This window comes from Hipposideros armiger, unplaced genomic scaffold (genome assembly GCF_001890085.2).
Source record: "Hipposideros armiger isolate ML-2016 unplaced genomic scaffold, ASM189008v1 scaffold_27, whole genome shotgun sequence".
Lineage (NCBI taxonomy): Eukaryota > Metazoa > Chordata > Mammalia > Chiroptera > Hipposideridae > Hipposideros > Hipposideros armiger.
The window spans coordinates 2,755,298-2,775,325 of NW_017731377.1; the positions used below are offsets into that span (position 1 = coordinate 2,755,298).

Below are 20,028 nucleotides of genomic sequence, written 5' to 3' on the forward strand. Positions count from 1 at the left end.
TGGCATCCAGCCCACAATCTGGCCTCAAAGTCCCTTCACGCCACACCTTTTGTCTACTGCACCCCACTTCACAAACTAAGTCCCCTGCCCGTTGCCCCCAGGCCTTGTCACCCCGACATGCTCAGCTCTAGGAACCTCAGCTCTGCGAGATAAGTCTCAGGCCACAGCCTTCTATCGCTGGCTTTTTTCCTGCCCTTCCTCCCACTACCTCTGTTTTGCCCTTAGCAGGCCTTTGTCACCCACCTCCTGGCTCTACCCCCATAGAGCTTATGGGACAGCGCTTCAGCCACTCTCTTGCTGACCAATCCAGCTACTTCCTTCCTCTTTTCCACCTACAGGGGTTGGAAGCTTCTGGGGGAATTCACTCATTCCTATGGACTGAAGTTCCTTCGAATTCTTGGTCTCAACATAACTGAGCCTCCAGTGTGACTCCTCAATGCTTCTTCCATCATTCCCTGGTCAGGCCCACGCCTCGCTCTTGCTATTCTGAACCATCACCAATTTCCCCAAGTCACTGTCTCAACAGACCTCTCTGATCAGGATAATAGGAGCTGGGCTTTTTGTCCATAGGGTTAAAACTGTTCCTACTTGCAGAAGAACAGAAAATCCCCTTGAAAGAAAATGCTAGGTGTCGTGTTGTGCCATCTCCCTGACCGCCTTTACTCATACCACAGCAAGCTACGTTCTGCAGTCCTGTGGAGTTCGGATCACCCTCGACAGGAAAGCCACCTTAGACTCTGCCCTCAGATCTAAAATGGCTGCTGTGCTTAGCTAGAGAAGTTTTGTCTTCTTTTCATCATCTGGATTCTCCTCCTCTTCCCTCGGCCTCTTCACCTCTCCCTACTCCTGGGAGAGAAGGATGCCCGCTTGCTTTCTCCTTACTGCAGTGAAAGGCCCCCCAGCTGCAGACAGCCAAGCCACCCACTGGCCACCTCCACAGGGCCCCATCGCTGGAAAGGTGGCTGGCAGGGCCCCTTGGGAGCTCCTGGCTGGGCACAGGTAAGCCTTTGTCTGACCTCTAAAGTCAGACTTCAAGAACGAGGGGGATTGTCTCAGTCCAATGCTACTAAAAGTGAGGGCAGCTAGAAGTGATGTCATGAACTGCTTGTTACCTGCACAAAATGAGATAAGAACAGACACTGAGAACAAGCATTTAGAAACTTTTATAACAATTTGACCTGTAGTGATGTCCAAGTGTGAAAACAGTTGACCTGTGTTTTATATGTCTAATATGTTTTCCAATAATTCATTTCATTGTGTTCTTTTACATATTGACCTGCAACAGATTGTAAATTTAAACAACAAACAAACAGCTTCTTCCCCAGGGAAGAAGCACTTCCCTGCCCTAGAAGTCACAGCGTCCTTCCTCTTTCTTTGAAGGGAGGAAACCTACTTATAATTGTGCATATCTCACCCCATCCCACCCATAAAGGGCTGGTATCCACATTGTATTAGTTTCCTCAGGCTGCTATAAAAAATACCACAGACTGGGGGGCTTAAACAATAGACATTTATTTTCTCACAGTCCTGGAGGCTAGAAGTCCAAGCCCAAGATGTCAGTAGGGTTGGTTTCTTCTGTGGCCTCTCTCCTTGGCTTGTAGATCGCTGCCTTCCCCCCGTGTCCTCACATGGCCCTCGTGTGTCTGTGTCCTAATCTCCTCTTCTTATAAGGACACCAGACACATTGGATTAGGTCCCACCATATGACTTCATTTAACCTCTTTAAAGGTTCTCTCTCCAAATGCAGTCACATGTAGGGGTTAGGGCTTCAACAGGAGGATTTTGGAGGTACACACAGTTCAGCTCATGATACGAATGAAGCCACACACTTAGAACCTAAGCCTTCCAACTTCTGTTATCTTCTCCACCCTACTCCCCACACTCACCAATACTTTAGCTCTGTGATTGCAACAGAGCCGCAGTGACAGCAGGACTTTCAGGGCCTTGGCTCAGTTTTGAAGAATCCCACCGGTTGTAAACGGGAAACCAGCAGGGCCATGGGCAGCAAAGTTACTATCATCCAGGGACCTTCTTTCTTGCAGTCACTGAACAAATATTAATCTAGTCCTTCTTAAGTGCCTGATACTGTCCTAGGCACTGGAGAGGCCATAAAATACAAAAAGTGCTCTCACGGGCTGATGTTCAGAGCCTCAAACCACTTCTTCCACCTCTCAGGCCCTCAGGCTTGCTCCCTGCCGGCCTCTGGTTCCTGGCGCCCTCTTCTGACCTCCCTGCCACACCCTCCAAGAGAGGCCTTCGGGGAGCTGTAGACCTTGGCTGAAAGCATTCACCCAGTGTGGCAAAGGCTTTGGTTGAATGGTTTTCCAAAGTTTGGGTTTGGGAGATCCAGGGCTCTCCTTGTATCCATTACCATCCTACTCTCTACAGTTGCTCTTCCAAACCTCTGTTTACCCCACCGCCCCAAACCACATCCTGTCTCCTCAGCCTCAGCGATGACATCATCTGTGCTCTACTATTGTCAAGTGAAAATCAGACTGGGGTCCAACCGCAACCCACATGGGTGGAAAACTCAGTGTCCCTCCCCACATCTCTGAAGGGATTTGAGAGACTAGAACTTTCACCTCTTTGCCCCTGAGTCTCACACTGCTGCCAAATTCCCAATCCTTCACGGAGTGTTTTTTGAGTTGCTACCTTTATGCCCCACATGGATCTCGAATTCTCCATAACCAAGCCAGTGTACATAATAGACATCTGTGATATTGGGGGTGAGGAAGGGCACTGGGGGTTATCTCACAGCCCAAGAGGAAGGATATTTTAAGTGACTCTGACACACCCCTGTATTCAAAAGCTCTTGATCGTCACCCCATCCCCACCACTGAGGACTTTGCAGAGTGGTCTCTCCCCTCAGACTCCGGCTTCCTCCATTGTGATCTCCTCCTCCCTAGAGCCCCAGATCCCTCACCTCTTCTATCTCCAAGGTCCTACCACTTCTTTCTCCCTTCCACCTCCCCCCCTTCCGCCCCCAGCCAATACCTTATTGACTCCAGGCAGAAAGGCTTTGTTGCTGGGGCAGGTGGGATTGGTTGTCTACCCAATTGCCACACCCACTTACTTCATTGCCAATAGAACCCCATTTGGGAGGGTTGAATATTGAAAGTCCAGCCCACTGCTTATGCAGAGCTATTCAGCAATCATGTAGCCTTCTGTCCCCTGTTCGTATTCCCCGGGGCCATCTTTCTACTACCAAAGAGGCCCATTAAACTATTAAAACATCTCTCCCCAACAGGAATTTTATCCTTGGCTCTAAAGCTAACTTCTATATTCTCTTTCCTACTTTGACATTAGAGTCCCATTGTGTGGTGGCTCTTCTCAACCTTCCATTACAACCCCATACCTCATCTACCACGCTTTGTCTCATCCCCCACCCACTTCCTCTGACTTAAGGGACAAAGGAGTCCCCAACCTGCCCTGCACAACTCATCTACCAGACCCCCTCTTTTATTTCTGCACTGACCCTCAGTTCCCAGTTAGCCCCACTCTGTCTCCAGCAGTCATTCTGTCCAAGGAGCCATCCCCATCTGTACTGGGTTCCCCTCCTTTCTTCCCTCGCAGCCCCCCAATGCACTGTCACTACACTTAGACAGCGTATTTGTGACTTGGTCTGCCCTCCGGGGACTGGGCATATCTTGGGGGGTCCAGGCCAGTGTTCATTCATTCAACAAATACATATGAAGCATCTGTCCTATGCTAGAGCCTGTCTCAGGCACAGCGTCCCCATAGCGAGCAAAGCAAAGACCCCACCCTCATGGACATTATGTTCTAGTGGGGTTGACAAACACATAGTAAATAAACATATGTCAGGTGAATGAGTGCTGTGAAGGAAAACAAAGCAGGATGAGGGGCTAGAGAGTGAGAGGAAGGGGCCGCCATTGTAAAGTGTGGCCAGGGGAAGCATCTCCAAGCAGGTACCTGGAAAAAGAGCCTTCAAGAAAGAGGCGAGAAAAAGTACAAATGGCCCAAGAAGGAGTGTACCTGGGGCACAGAAAGTCCAGCAGTGCAGATAAAACAAAGAAGGGGTGAGGGACAATGCTAGGAAACAGGGTGGAGGAAGAAGTCAGGGGTTCACATCATAGAATACTTTACAGGTCACCTCTATATCTCATGCTCTTAGTAGAATGGATACACTTCAATGCACCATAAATATTTTTTGAGTGAATAAATGAATGATCACTTAGAAACATGCTGAGATTTACTGTGCCCTAAGAATGACCTTTCTCAAATGTGTATCTCTCCCCCCACCACTACCTCCAGGGGTCCTTTCCTAAGGAACTAAGGGTTCCCACCTGTTTAACAGGCTGACTGATCACAAAGCCTAAATTTACCTTCTGAGAACTGTCCACAATAGTGGACTGTTGGGTCATCATTATGACTTGTCCTTGATGAGGCTCCTTTCATGTAATGAGCAGAATTCCCTCCCTCCCCCAACCCTGGAAAAGTCTTCCAAGATGACTGTCTCTTTCTCAGGGCCTTGACAGGAAGTCGGACGTGCAGCTCACATTGGTGACCAGGGGACATATCCTGCAACCTAATCACCCCCACTTCCTGGTTCTGGCAAATCACTTTACTACTGTGAACAAGAACCCCTCATTGCCTGGTTCATCTCATGACCTCATTTGACCCAACTTGAGCCTCAGAAATTAGTCTCACTAGCCCTGAGAGATTCAATGTAGCTACATGTAACTCTCAACCAAAACAACAGTGGCTTAAACAAGATTTTCTTTTATATCACAAAAACTGCAGAGGTCAGTGGTCAGTGACTGGTGCAGCAGACCTTGGCTATTATCAGGGACCCCAAGAGGGGATTCTCATTCACATGCTTGCAACATGACTGCTGGTGCTCCAGCAATCACCTTTGCATTCCCAGTCAGAAGAAAGAAAGGGATAAAGGTCAAGCAGACTTTCCAAAGCTTGGAAAACCTACCCAGGACTATGTCACATGACCACTCCAATCTACAAGTGGGGCAGGGAAATGTTTTTAAGCTGTGCACATTGCTGTCCCTGGGAAAATTGGGGTTCTATTGGAAAGACTAGTGGAGAGTAAATAGTGGACAGACCACAAACAGCATCTGCCAGAGTCTTCCCTTTTGATCTACCCATTATCCATAAATACCCTTCTTCACATTCATAACATACACTTCACATTTCCACTAAGGGACACAAAGGATCTCTGGGTGATGTTCTCCTCTCATGTCTAAGATGTGGTCCTTCTGGCCCAAAGCTCTAAAAGTGAAAGACTCTGCCCCAGCATATCCCTTATGCAATGGCAGAAAAGGAAGCTAAGTGTCCCAAAAATCACCCAGAAAAGAAGCCATCCACAAAGGGCAAATACTGTATGATCCCACTTACATGAGATACCTAGAGTAGTTAAATTCACAGAGACAGGAAGAAGAATGGCAGTTGAAAGGATCTGGGGAAAAGGTAGAATGGGGTGTGTTTAATGGGGACAGTTTCAGTTTTGGATGTTGGGAAAGCTCTGGAGATGGATGGTGGTGATGGTTGCACAACAACGTCAATGTACTTAGTGCTACTGGCTGAACTGAACACTTAAAAAATGGTTTAAAAAGTAAATTTTATGTATATTTTACCCCAATGGAAAAAAAAATTTTTAAATGAAAATAAAAAAGAGTACATGGGGTGATCTTGGAGACATTATGTTAAGCAAAATAAGCTAGTCATAAAAGGACAAATACTGCATGATTCACTTTATGTGAGATATCTAGAATAGTCAAACTCATAGAATCAGAGGTTGAATGGTGGTTGCCAGAGTCTGGGGTCGGGGGGCGTGAATGGAGGATGGAGAGATGCTCATCAAGAGGCATCAAGTTTCAATTATGTGAGACAGATACGTCCTAAAGACCAGATGTACAGCATTATGCATGTCGGAAACAATACTGTATTGTGCTCCTAAAAATGTATTGAGGGTAGATCTCATGTTGTATTCTCACCATAACAGAATTTAAAAAAAGGAATATGTGACCTAGAAAGAAAAGAAGGTGCAGACAGAACCCTAGAGTGTACCAGCACGTAAGGAACAAACAGAGGAAGAGAAGTCTGGATGGAAGGTAGAGAAGGAATGGGTGGAGAAACAGAAGCTCATTCAGGTGAGAGTGGCTTATTAGAAGCCAAGAAATAAATATATGTTCAAAGGAAACAAACATCAAGGATGACAAGGACAGGAAGGAAGCCATAACATAACGACATGTTGCAATGGGGCGCACTTTGTGTGTGCATTCCCTACATGAGATAATCGTGAGTGCGGAAGCTGTTGAAGAGAACATGGGTAAGTGTGCATGAGGAGCCCAAGAGCCTCATGGGAGGAGAGGGCCACCTCCAATCCCATTGCCTTGTCCCTAGTAATCTGCAAGGGTGGAACAAAGTGGCCCTAACCAGTCTTCCTCTTGATGGGAAGAGCAGTGAGGGCCCTGAGGTAATGTGACCTTGAAGGTAAGGAAGGTGAGCCACAGGGCAAGTCTTGATGAAGTCTTTGCCCGGCAGAAATGATGGCTCTGAGTGTGAGGTGGTACATGCTATAAACTTGGGAGCACCCACTCCTCCACCAACAGGGGGAAGAGCTGTAACCTGAAAGCTCTCACTCCTAGCCAGGAACACCCAGGCCAGGCAGAAACCCAGAGGGCTGAGGTGGCCTGACCAGGTACCAGTGGAGGCAGCCCCAGGACCAGCCAGCTCAGCAACCCGGTCTTTCCTCACGGAGGCTGCTGGGCAGAGTCAGTGCTTACAGTCAGGAAGGAGGGCAGAGCAGGACTTGCCCCTCAGGTGACCAGTGGATGCTTGGGCACTGCACTTGGGGATGCCCCTGCGGAGCTGTTTCTTGTACCCCAAAGCAAAGCCAAGAAGCAAGAAACAGGGAGTCATGGATGCCACTGGCCAGTGAAGAAGTGGGGTGGAAACCAGACCCTAGTATGATGAGGTGTTGGTGAGGATGTGAAGAGAGCAAATGGAGGCCTGTCTTTCATGGAGAGAAATCCTTGACTGTGAAATGGAGAGAAAGGGAGAAAAGGATAGGCAGGAAGGGGGATGTGTGTGTGTGTGTTTGCAGGAAAGCCTGAGAAGGCTCACCTCCTGAAGGTGAACAGTCTGCGAAGGAGAGATTAGAGATAGGAAAAGGATCAGTGTCTCCAGACAGGTGGGGAGGGGGGACCCAGTGCCCAGCCAGGGAGGAGGGGCTGAGAGGAAAGGAGCCTGAAAAAAGCCACCTCAAAGCAGGTCTTCATGACCTCACAAAGCCGCACTCTCACCCCCAGATTCTGGGAACTTTGAGTTAGTCCTGGCTGGGTCTCTCGGCAACTGGATGCAGGAACCATGGCACTCTTAACACCCCAGGGAGTGAAAAAAGTGTTCCAATTTCAGGTGAAGAGAAAACGTGGCTTTTCTAAGGAAGTTTGCTCAGATTGGTCTAATATTGCCATGTGTGCGAAAAGGGGCCCCTCAAGGGTGCCTCTTTGGACCAACACCTTGGACATCACCCTTTTCTCAGCACACCACTCCTCAGGCCTGTAGTGGGTGTGTGTGTGAGCAGGAATGCCCAGCCAAAAACTCACCAGCCCTTAGAGGTCTTTGGGGCCTTCAGGGACAGCTCCCGGTGTGGCAGAGTCACTGGAGGGAATGGGGAGATGGAGGTGCAGGCCCTGCGCCTGCCTTCACTCCAGGAGGCCATGGAGACCCCTAAGGCTGGTTGGTCACAGGGCCCTGTGAGCTCTCTGGGAGTGTGTGTGTGGTTGTGTATGTGTGTGGAAGGGGGTGATGTGATGGGTCTGTTGCTCTCGGGCAGAAAGAGAGGCAGAGAACCAATTCTGAGGCCAAAAGACATGACAAGGGGTCCTGTGGAGTGATGAGGTTCCAACCCAAAGGGCCTGGACCTCTCTTTCCAGAACAGGGCTGTCCACAAGGGGTGTTGGCACTACTGCAGACCTCAGGCAAGTGGGCCCCATGCCAACTACTGTGTGCTCAGGTCGGCTTCAGACCCAGAGCTGCGAGCTGATGGGCAGCTCCGCACCTTGGGACGAGGCTTTTACCACCTTGTCTGTATCTTCCAACCAGCTGTCCCATCAGACACCAACCTGGGGATCTGTGAGGGCTGCAGGGAAGGGCTGCCTGGGTCAGGCAGCAGAGCGGTGGTGGTGGGAAAGGAGTCCCTGGGGATTGAGGACCAGGTTGTGAGCCTCCGTCTGGCACCACATCAGCCATCAGTTTCCCTCGCCCCATGCAAGGTCACCCCAGCCAGAGCGTCCCTTCACTCCATGAGAGCAACACTCTTGTATGTATAGGTCTCCATTTCATGACATACCTTTTTTTACCCCCTCTTTTAAAGGCACTTGCTTCTCCTACATCTGTTGGCAATCTATAAGACCCTTTCTGGAAGGGCCAGGCAAACTCTCAAGTAAAATGGATTCTTACTTATAGGTAGGAAAAAAGGTACCCTGATCAGTCTCTACCCACTAGCCTGCCAGAGTGCCTGAATTTTCACCAAGCAAGATACATTTCTTCTTGCCTTGCCACACCCCTTTTCAGCCATTCACACTTTAGTATGAATTTCATTATCAGATCAAATGTTCTGGGGCAGTTAGAGGAAGGGAGGACCATAATTCAAGACTTCAAGCCTGCTGGAGGTTTCCAAAACCATGGCTGCCATGGCCAGCATGAGGACTCTCAGAGGAACAAGCAGTGCTAGAAAGAAGGGTACATTCCCAGAAGGGGGAGGGAAAGCTGTCCAGAAACAAAAGCCTAGTTCTGCCCAGGCGTGCCCACATTCCCATTCACTCTCCAGGATGGTGGGGAGCCACGTGGGGCCCCCAGGAGTGTGTTGCCTATTGAAGACGGCATCCTGATTCTTCAATCTCACCCTCCACCCCTCATGTCATGCTCTGTAGAAACCAGCAGGTCGGGAGCACCTACGGAAGCTGCTGAACTGGGAGGAGTTTGATGAACTGAGAGACTCCCGCAGAAGCATCCTGCTGGATACCCTCTACGAAAGCATCATTTTTGCTGTGGGCAAAGGCTTCCCATGGGTGGAGGTGGCCAAGGTGGTCAAGTTCACAGAAGAGCTGCTCAAGGAAACCAAAGGTATGGGGCACCCAGGGCACGAGTCACACGTTTGGTGGGGGGGGACAGGGAACTGCACAGGACTCCACTGCCCCAGAAGCTCTCTGAAGAGCTGGGAAATTTTGTTTTAGGGAAGACAGAGGAGGGATCCTAATCCAGAATTTTTGTTTCATTTAGTTTTGTTTTTGCTTAACATAAATCAAACATGTCACTCTTCTACTTAAAACCCTTCATTGACTTCCCACTCCTGAAAGATTGCAAAGTGTTCCCAGGATCAGGTTTTGCTCTGCTGAATGTCTTGGGGGAGTCCCTTACAGGTATCAGCTTGTGGGCAGGGATGTGAGACTAGCAGTCAGGTAAGTTAATAGAGGGAGCGTCTATGGATGGATTATAGAGGGGACCCCTGACCTGTGTTGGGGCTTCATGAGAAGAGGATAAGCATCTCTCTCTGTGGCTCTTTGGCACGAGGGGATCACATCTGTCAATCTCTTGGGCTGTGAGATGCAGGTTCATTCATTAAGCAAATATATGGAGCTGCCTTTCTATGATCATCATCATAGTGATACTCAGCCAAGAATCATCATCAGGTGCTAAAACCAGTGGGTGAATGCTAGATGAGAAATGGGAAATTTACATACTTCCAAAGAACCTCCCCACAACATCCCTACTGATTATGAAGGGAAAGAGAATACTTTTACGGTGAGGGAGCCCGGCAGACATCTTAATCAAATGAGCCAAGTGCACATCAACAGTAAGAGGACAGACACACTGAGAACCCTGTGCCACTTGATGGGATGCAAAAGAGCCCAGCATCCTTCTGTGATGGTTCTAGCAAAGACTCAGAACCTAATCTAATCATGAGAAAACATCAAATAATGCACATTGCACAGAGTCCCTCTCCTGTAAATTTCAAAAACGTTAAGGTCATGGGAGCCAAAGAAAGACAGAGGAACAGTTTCAAACTGAAAGACACTGAGGGGATGTGGCCACATGTGGCCCCAGTTTGGGTCCTTTTGCTTAAAGGATGTTATTGGGACAACTTGAAAGACTTGAATGAGGTCTGGGGATTAGACGGTAGTCATACATCAAGGGTGATCTGATTCTGATGGTCGTGGTTATGAATGTCCTCATGTTAGGAAATGCACATGAAAAGATGGCAGGATGATAGAGCATCATGTGAGCCACTTTAAATAGATTGGAAAAAAAAATTTTTGTACTATTTTATCCCAGTTTTATTGCAATATAACTGACATAGAATGTTGTATTAGTTTAAGGTGTATGACATAATGACTTGATATATGTATATATTGCAAAATGCCTAGTTAAAAATTTTTTTTCTTATATGGGAAATTTTAAGGTCTACTCTCTTAGCAAATTTCAAATATGCAATACAGTATGTCAACTCTAGTCACCATGCTATTTATTACATCCCCAAGAGTTACTTATAACTGGAAGTTTATACCTTTTGACCAGCTACACCCATTTCCTTCCCAACTCCCACTGGCGTCTCTGGCAACCACCAATCTATTTTTTTCTTTCCATGAGTTCCGGTTTTTAGATTCTAAATGTAAGTAAGATTATACAGTATTTGTCTTTGCCTTTGACTTATTTCACTTAGCATAATGCCATCAAGATTCATTATGTTGTTACAAGTGGTAGGATTTCCTTCTTTTTTATGGCTGAATAATATTTGAGTGCATGTATGCGTGTGTGCGCGCACGCGTGTGTGTGTGTGTGTGTGTGTGTGTGTGTGTGTACACGTAAAATCACATTTCCATTCATTCATCGATGGACAGATAGGTTGTTTCCATGTCTTGGCTCTTATAATAATGATGCAATGAACACGGTAGTGCAGGTATCTCTTCAAGACAGTGATTTCATTTTCTTTGGATAAATACCCAGAAGTGGGATTTCTGGATCATATGATAATTCTACTTTTTATGAGGAACCTCCATACTGTTTTCCACAGGGACTGAACCAATTTGCATTCCCATCAACAGTGCACAAGGGTTCCCTTTTCTCCATATTCTTGCCAGTCCTTGTTATCTCATCTTTTGATAATAGCCATTCTGACAGGTGTGATGTGACATCTCACTGTGGTTTTGATTTACATTCCCTGATGATTAATGGCATGGAGTGACTTTTCATGTACCTGTTAACCATTTGAATATCTTCTTTGGGAAAATGTCTATTCAGGTACTTTGCCCATTTTTTAATTGAAATACTGGAGATTTTGCTATTGAGTTGTATGAGTTTCTAATATGTTTTGAATATTAACCCACTATCAGATATGTGGTTTGCAAATATTTTCTCCCAGTCCACAGGCTGCCTTTTAATTTTGTTGATCATTTCTCTTGCTGTGCAGAAGCTTTTTAGTCTGATGTAGTCCCTCTTATTTATTTTTGCTTTTGTTGCTCGTGCTTTAGGTGTCACATCCAAAAAATCATTGTCAAGACCATGTCAAGGAGCATTTCCCCTGCTTTCTTCTAGGAGTTTTATGGCTTCAGGTTGTACTATTTTTTCTTAACAGACTTTATTTTTTAGAGTAGTTTTAGGTTTACAGCAAAATAGAGCAAAAGATACAGAGGTTTCCCATATACCCCATACCCCCCCCATAGGCACAGCCCCCCCGTTATCAACATCCCCCTCCAGAGTGGTGCATTTGTTACAACTGATGAGCCCACACTGACACATCATTATCACTCAGAGTCTATAGTTTACATAAGGGACACTCTTGGTGTTGCACATTCTATGGATTTTGACAAATGTACAATGACGTGTATCCACCATTACAGTATCATATAGAGTAGTTTCACTGGCCTAAAAACCCACTGTGCTTCATCTATTTATTTCTCCCCCTGGCAACTACTGATCTTCTTCCTGTCTCAGTAGTTTTGCCTCTTTTCAGAATATAGTTGGAATCATACAGCAAGTAGCCTTTGCAGGTTGGCTTCTTTCACTTAGTAATATGCATTTAAGTTTCCTTTGTGCCTTTTCATGGCTTGATAGCTCATTTCTTTTTAGTGCTGAATAATAGTCCATTGTCCAGATGTCCCACAGTTTATTTATCCATTCACCTACTGAAGATCATCTTGGTGGCTTCCAAGTTTGGGCAATTTTAAATAAAGCTCCAATAAATATGTGCAAGAAAATTTTCATGTGAACGTAAGTTTTAAACTCCTTTGGGTAAATACTAAGGAGCACAATTTCTGGATCATATGGTGAGAGCACGTTTAATTTTGTAAGATGCTGCCAAGCTGTCTTCCAAAGTGACTGTACTAATTTGCATTCCCACCAGCAGTGAATGAGAGTTCCTATTGCTCCACATCCTCACCAACATTTGGTGGTGTCAGTGTTTTGGATTTTGGCCATTATCACAGGTGTGTAGTGGTATTTCATTGTTTTAATTTGCATTTCCCTGATGACATAAGATGTGAAGCTCCTTTTCACGTGCTTATTTACCATCTGTATGTCTTCTTTGGTGTCGTGTCTTTTAAGATCTTTACCCATTTTTAAATCTGGTTGTCTTCTTATTGTTGAATTTTAAGAGTTGTTTGTATACAGTAGTCCCCCCCTTGTCCACAGTTTTGCTTTCTGCAGTTTCAGTTTCTCACAGTCAGTCAACAGTGGTCTGAAAATTTTAAATGGGAAATTACAGAAATAAACAGTTTCCAAGTTTTAAATTGCGCACCATTGTGAGTGGTGTGATGAAATCTCGAGCTGTCCCACTCTGTGCCACCCAGGACATGAATCACCCCTTTGTCCAGTGTACCCATGCTGTATACACTCCCCACCATTGTTCACTTAGTAGCCACATCAATTATCAGAGAGGCTATGGAGGTATTGCAGTGCTGTGTGCAAGTCACCCTTATTGTACCTGATGCCTGGCATCCCCGATGTACGCAGAGCTCACCCACCAGTCTTATCAGCAGCACCTCAACGTCCTCCCCTAATTCTCACCACTTTTCACCACCTCCACTACCCTTTCTAACCCACCTCCATCTCTCGGCCAGTGCACTGCTTTCAAATCTTGTACTTCTGTACACATTCACCAAACAGTATAGTGATTTTTTTTCAGACACAAAGTAAATCCCATAATTCCTCTGCTTCAGGCCATTCAGTGTTCCTATCACACATCTTATGTGCACTTGGATCAGCCTCTTTCTATTTCTTAAGCTGCCCATGTGCCCTTCCACTTCTCTGCTCTATGCCGTTGTTCCCACCCAGTGGTCCCAGGCTGAGTAAGACATGGAGTTGCTCATGGGCTGGTTTCAGAGATCCTTGGGAAATTTCATCCCACCCCAGCCACCCCCCAACCCCCACACCCAAGGCCTTCCTGGCACCCCTCTGTGTCCCGCCCCCCGCTGCTTACAGCAACACATGGGTACCAGAGTTTAACCCCGTCATCGGTTGAGCTCTGCAGTGGCTCAGGGCCAGAACAAACACTGACAAGCGGGAAGAAGGATGTCAGGCCCAAGCAGGTGGGAACTCGGGCTCTTTCAAGTTTCCATCAGAGCCTTCCACAGGCCAAAGCCTTGAAAAACAGTCGATGATGATGCAAACCCAACTTCAAACCAAGGAGATGAGATCTCACTGTAGCTGTCGGCATTTCTGGTTATCACATACCTTGCCAACACAGCCTACCTGTGTCTCGTAGACTGCTAAAATCTTAGCGTTGGAAGGAGACTTAATGATCAGAAAACTTAATTCCCTCTCTGCAGGGAGCCCGTCAACCAGCCCATAAATTTCTTCTAGCCTCTGTGGGCACTGTCCAAGGAACAGGGAACTTCCTCCGTCAAAGGCAACTCATTCTTTCATACACCACTCTTGTTACTAGGAAGTTCTTTTTAATATCTTGCTACATCTGCCTTCTACAACTTTTCCTTGAAGTCTGTCCTCTAGAAGCAATGTGCAGGCCCTGGAGATATTTAATGAGCTTTATGTAATGTGACTATCATGTCTTCACATTTAAACTAGACATCCCCTCGTGCCTTTTATTATTCTTTTTAAATAAATCTTATTGGGGAACAGTGTGTTTTTCTGGGACCCATCAGCTCCAAGTGGCCCATCTGGGGAATCAACCAGCAACCTTGGTGTTAGGAGCACTGTGCTCTAATCAACTGAGCTAACCGGCTGCCCCCCTTTTATCATTCTTAACACAGCATCATTTCCATAGACTCCCTCCACCCCATCTCCCCACCACTGCCACCTTTCTTGCTGCCCTTCTCTGGGCATACTTGTGTTTGTCAATATTATTCTTTAAATATGGCACCCAGATCCAAACACAATACAACCTGTGATTTGATCAGTGAAGTAACCGGGGTTTTATCATCTCCCCTGTCCTGATGATACTCCTGCTAATATATTAGCCTTAGGCTATAGCCTAAGGGTACATTTACCTTATCAGCATCAACATCAAATTGATTCATATTGGTCAGGCAGTCCCATATGGGAACCATTTTTCCCATCCTGCCCCTGTGCAATGGAGACTCTGAGGGTACATGTGGGACTTTACAATCACCCTCACCGATTCCATCTTGTTAATGTTGACTCATCTTTCCTTCCTCCTGACCTTTTTAACTCTTGACCCTGGACCACCCAGCTTACAAGTTCTTCCTCTTACCTTTAAATCATCTCAAAATTTGTGAAGCATGGTTGGTACAAACATGGAGTAGGAAGGAACAAGCTTTTGTGTGGGCACCCCTTGCCTGGAAATCAACTCATTGAAAGTCGAATCCATCGGGGAGCTCGGCACCCAAAGCGAAGATTCAAATCCTAGTTCAGCCCCTTACTGGATATGTGGCCCTGGGCGAGTCACATCACTTCTGACCCTCCGGTTACACATCTACACATGGGAAACGCAAGAAACCCCCTAGGATTGTTTTAAAAATTAAATGCGGTTATGGATGTGAAGCCCATAGCATGGCGCTTGGTGCCTGGTAAGTGCTCAGTGGGTGCTAGCTCTTATTTTTAGGAGGGAACCTCAGGAACAAAGAACTGGGCTTCTGTAGTCCATCTCTGAGTACCTGCAGGCGTGCTCCTGCAATGGCTGCCTCGTTCATCCTTCTCAGACCCTGATTCCACCAGGTCTCCTCCCTCCTTTTCTATACAGATCTAAATTCCTTCCCCAAAGACGTACGACTGTACAACAAGGAAGGCCAACCACGAGGGGCTGGAACCTCTGGAGAGGACATCTATGCTTTTTTCATTTTTGTCTCCTGTATCAATTTTCTCAGTGCAAAACAACGCATGTGGCACACAGTGTATAGGGGTGCTGGTGCATGAAGAAATGAACGAATGAATGAATGAGTAGATTCTTGATGCTCATGGAGACAACATGTGCTGTGTGCGGAGAGGAGGTTAGGGTGCTTGACTCGTCCCAGGGTTACTCCACTGAGGGTTGTGTGTCCAGGTCATGTTAGAGGCAGTGCAGTGGAGCGATTAGGCACCAAACGCTGCAGTCAGAAGATCTGGGTTTAAATTCCATCTCCATCGCTTATTACTGTTGAATCTTGAAAATGTTACTCTACCTCTCTGTGCCTTCATTTCCTCGTCTCTAAAATGAGGGCAATAATAAATAACCCCAACTCATAGGGCAGTTGGCGGGATTAAATGAGACAGGGCACACAAAAACATATTGCGGAGTGACAGGCACATCATAAGTGCTCAGCAAATGTTAACTCCCGTGTGTCCTCGCGCATGGAGATGAAGTTGCATGAACAGCAGATGCTGGCAGTCCAGGACTAGACGTTGTCACATTCTGCCCCTGGGGAGGCTTGCTGTCTGTACCATTTCCCTGTCTTCCCCTCACCCTGCAAGCAGGACTGAAGATGGGTTCAAATGGCAGGCCAGCAGAATGGAGGCCCAGACACCCTCTAGCCTGGCCCTTAGTGCCCCACACATGTGATCCACCTTCGGGCACACGTGTGAGGAGGCATCCCTGCCCGAGGCATCTCTTCACTGCCCTTATTAGGGATCCAGGAGGTAACGGCAGGAACGGCTGGCGAGGACAGCAGGTCAGGTCCTTCCCATCTCACATCCCGCACGGCCCCTCCTCCTGGGCACGTGTCCCACCTATCACAGGTCATGGTGTGCGGGATGCAGAGAGCCAGAGGTCCCCTGGCCAGCCAGCTCACATTCAAGCTCATATTTCGGTTGAAGTCCACAGTGGGCTGTCAGTCATCTTGGAAGGTAGCTTTTCCAGGAATTTTTTTTTTTTTTTTGGTTAATCAGGGGCTAAGGATGGTTGAGCTCTGCTTGCAAACTAGATAACAAAGTTGGCAGACAGCATTTAAGGAGAGTCATGTTTGCACAACAATGAATCAGAGCTCTGCCAGAAACAGCCGACACCTCAGCTTATCTCCCCACCCAATCAGGCCTCAGGACCGGGAGGAAGAGGAGAGTGGCTGGCCTTTTATTCAAAACCATAAGCTGATTCTGCGTCCTGGCACATGGCTCACCAGGACATTCTGGTCTCAACCTGAGGCCAGAAGAAAGTTCTTTCGTTGTGCTTCCTCTGCCAGCCTCTAGGAAACCATGGGTAGTTCCCATCCTGTCTCCTTGGGGCGGAAGAGGAAGTTACCAGGAGAGGTACAGAAGGACAGAGGCTGCCAGCTCCATCCTGGTGGGTAGAAGTCGCCAGAAGTGGGCAGATTTTGCATACCCTGCTGTGGTCCAGGCCGGGAGAGTAGAGGAGGGAGATGCTGGGGCATATGGGGACCCTGAGGCCTCCTCCTCCTCCGCCTGCCGGAGCTGCAGGTATGCAGGGTACTCTGGAGGCCCTGCACTTCCTGTCTGTGACCGGCACATTGCAGCCGGGAAGCTGTAGAGCGGAAACAACCTCCTAGGCGCCAGACTTCACTGAGCAAGGAATTGAGGGCTGGAAATGTGCGAGCCAGGGCAGACACTTGTCTGGGGCCCATGACCACTACTCATCTGCAGACCCTTCTGCACCAACCATTACTTCAGCCATGTTGCAGCTTCTGCTTCTTATTATCCTCATCTGGAGAGCACTAGCCTCTCTCTGATGCTCCACTTAGACACCTGGCCTAGAAAGAACCCCTTTCCTGCTGGTCTGGTCGCCAAATCCTGGGGGTGGGAGGAAGTGGGTCTTGATGACTGGTCAGTGGGGGTACAAGGTGGCCAGGTGAGTGCCCTGTGAAGTGTGTCACAGCACTGGTATCTGCAGTTCCACCCTTGGCCACTCCTGACTCTCCCTCCAGGAAATGTCATCCAGGCAGCCACCCCGCCCACCCCCAGCAGCCCGAGGCTGGCAGGAGGCAATAACCCCGCCCCCTTCCAAGCTCCCCTGCATGAGCTCTTCCCCCCAGCACACTCATGGCCATGCCCATGGTCTACCTGCCAGCCCCCAAATGCCCCACCCGACATAGGGGAGCCTCCAGTGATTCAGGACCAGCCTGGACAGAGAGCAGGTGCACCTTCCCAGCATGAACCTGATGCCCCTCCGACTAAACTCCGAGGAGGGGCCTTTGGAGGCAACTTCTTTGTTAATGGAGGGAGGAAGTTTCCAGAGGCCATTGATTGAGATCTTGGGAGTGCCTTTCTTGGGGCAAATGGGCAACTATGGTTTCAGAGATAACTCCCTGAGGTATTAGTCTGCTCAGGCTGCCAATACAAAGTACCACAAACTGGGCAGTTTCAACAATAGAAATGTATTGTCTCATAGTTCTGGAAGCTGGAAGTCCAAGATCAAGGTGTCAGCAAGTTTGGTTTTTCTGAGACCTCCCTCCTTGGTTTATACATGGCCATCTTCTCACCATGCCCCTCACATGGTCTTTCCTCTGTGTGTGTCTGTGTTCTAATCTCTTCTTATAAAGACACCAGTCATATTGGATTAAGACCCCTCCCAATGACCTCATTTAACCTTAATTACTTCTTTAAAGACTCTATCTTTAAATACAATCACATTGTGAGGTCTTGAGGGTTAGGATTTCAGCATATGAATTGGGAGGGGTTGGGGGCAGACGTCCTGTTAATTCAGCCCATAACACTGAATGGGCTGAATGGTCACAGCTCCCCAGGAAAGACTGGAAGCCGCTTAGTAGGCCAGAAATCAAGACTGTGCCTTAGAAACTTTCCCTGACCTTACCGAGGGGCCGTGCACCCTGCAGAGGGAGGAATTGCAAGGGCTTGCTCAAGCCTGGCATTTTCACATCTAGCATCTGTAATCCTCACTACAACCTTGCATCATAGGCATTATTTTAAACATGAAGGAGCTGAGGCCCAGAGAGTTTAAGTAACTTTCACCAGGTTGTACCTCAAGTAAGTGGAGTCAGGATTTGAACCCAGATCTGTCTGACTGCAGAACACAAGCCTCACCACGTGACCTTCCATCTTGACCTGAGGGATTTGTACACTGGGCACATCAAGGCCTGAGAAGCATGTAGCCCAGGAGAGCACCCTGCCGTGAGTAGAACATGGCTGTTGTCATGCAGAAAGAGCTGAGAACCTGGAAGAACCAGGTGGAACACCTGGGGGCTGGGTTCCTAACTAGGTCACCTAGAGTTAGTCACAGTGTGAGCCTGGGATCCTGGCCCCCAGCAAGATGGCTCCAATGGGTGGATGGTGCAGACCCAGCTGAGAGAGTGAGCTATGCCAGTTGGCTAATGTATTCTGGCCTGGAGGTGCCACCTGTGTGTGGGCAGAAGGTACCAGTTCTCTTGAGACCAGACCTCTGGCCCTTTGGAGTGACCCCATGCCCTATCTCTAACTTCCCATATCCTTCCTCAGTCAGCTGGACATGCTGGGTGGTCTCAGAGCCCCCCCCCCAACATCAAAGGAGACAAAGTATAGGTATGAAGTACCACGTCCCTGAGATAGTAGGATGACTTGGTCATTTTCATCTCAGGGATGGTAACAAGAATGAAATAAAAAGATCTAAAGTCAAGGCTCCCCTCACCAAGCTTGAGACAGCTACAGAGCTTGGCCAGAAGGACCCACAGCACCCCAGACGTGGCTACAGGGAACTGTCAGCTCCATAAAAACCACCATAGCTTCTTAGCGTCAAACGGGACTTAAGAGGTCACCTGACACAAGCTCCCCACCAGCAGCAGCACACACACATCATTCAGGGATACTCTCTCCAGCTAAATGCCTCCTCTGTCCTCAAGACAAGACCTGCTCCACTGATAAAGCTCTGGCTTCTAGAAAGTTCTTCCTGCTGCTGAACTGAAATCTGTCTCTCTGAGCCTTCTGCATGATGGGTCCTGTTCTGCCCTCTGAACAGCCCTCCCTACCCTGAATCAGCTTAATCCTGCCCCACTCACTCAGCCATCCTGCAGCAAGCATTGGCAGGGCACTGTACTAGGGCACGGAGAAGAGCGTATACCCACTAATACGCTAAGCTCGCCACATAGATCAGCTCATTTAATGTTCACAGCAATGTTGGGTGGGTGGGTACTATTGTCCCCATTTCACAATGCTGCAACTGAGGTTCAGAGAGGTTAGGTAACTTGCAAATCATCGCATAGTAAAGAGCAGAACCAGCATTAACCTTGAGACCTTCTGGCCCCGGAGTCTGTCCTTCCTGCCAAAGCTCTTTAGCATTAAGCATGCCAACTTCTTGAGAAATGGGGACAAGGAACAGTGGGTAGTGCCTTTGCCAACCAGACAAGGTAGGGGGACCACTGTGGGCAAAAGGAAGAGCTTGGGCAAAAGTCCATGACAATCTTTCAAGTTCATCGTTCTGTGTCTGCGGTTTGAGTGCCAGGAAAATGAACAGAGAAGAAATCTTGAAAAGGGCAACAAAGTCTTCTCAATCCTAGTGTTTGGGTAGATTTTTTCCTTTAATGTGGCTATTGGTTTACCTTTAAAATAAAAATAAAAAATCTGATGAACAGGAAAACAGTACGGCAGTTTCTCAATAGATTCAACATAGAATTGCCATATGACCCAGCAATTCCACTTCTGGGTATATGTCCAAAAAAG

The 20,028-nt window shown here is 47.7% G+C and overlaps 1 protein-coding gene across 1 annotated transcript in view; it reads left to right on the forward strand.

Moving 5' to 3' along the window:
• Positions 1–7,341: 7,341 nt before the first annotated feature.
• CUNH8orf74 (chromosome unknown C8orf74 homolog) overlaps positions 7,342–20,028 on the forward strand; it is a 29,752-nt gene continuing 17,065 nt past the window's right edge. Inside the window, exons 1-2 of the mRNA XM_019636117.1 lie at positions 7,342–7,389; positions 8,910–9,102. Of these exons, the coding sequence (XP_019491662.1) occupies positions 7,342–7,389; positions 8,910–9,102 (241 nt within the window). The remainder of the gene's footprint in view (positions 7,390–8,909; positions 9,103–20,028) is intronic.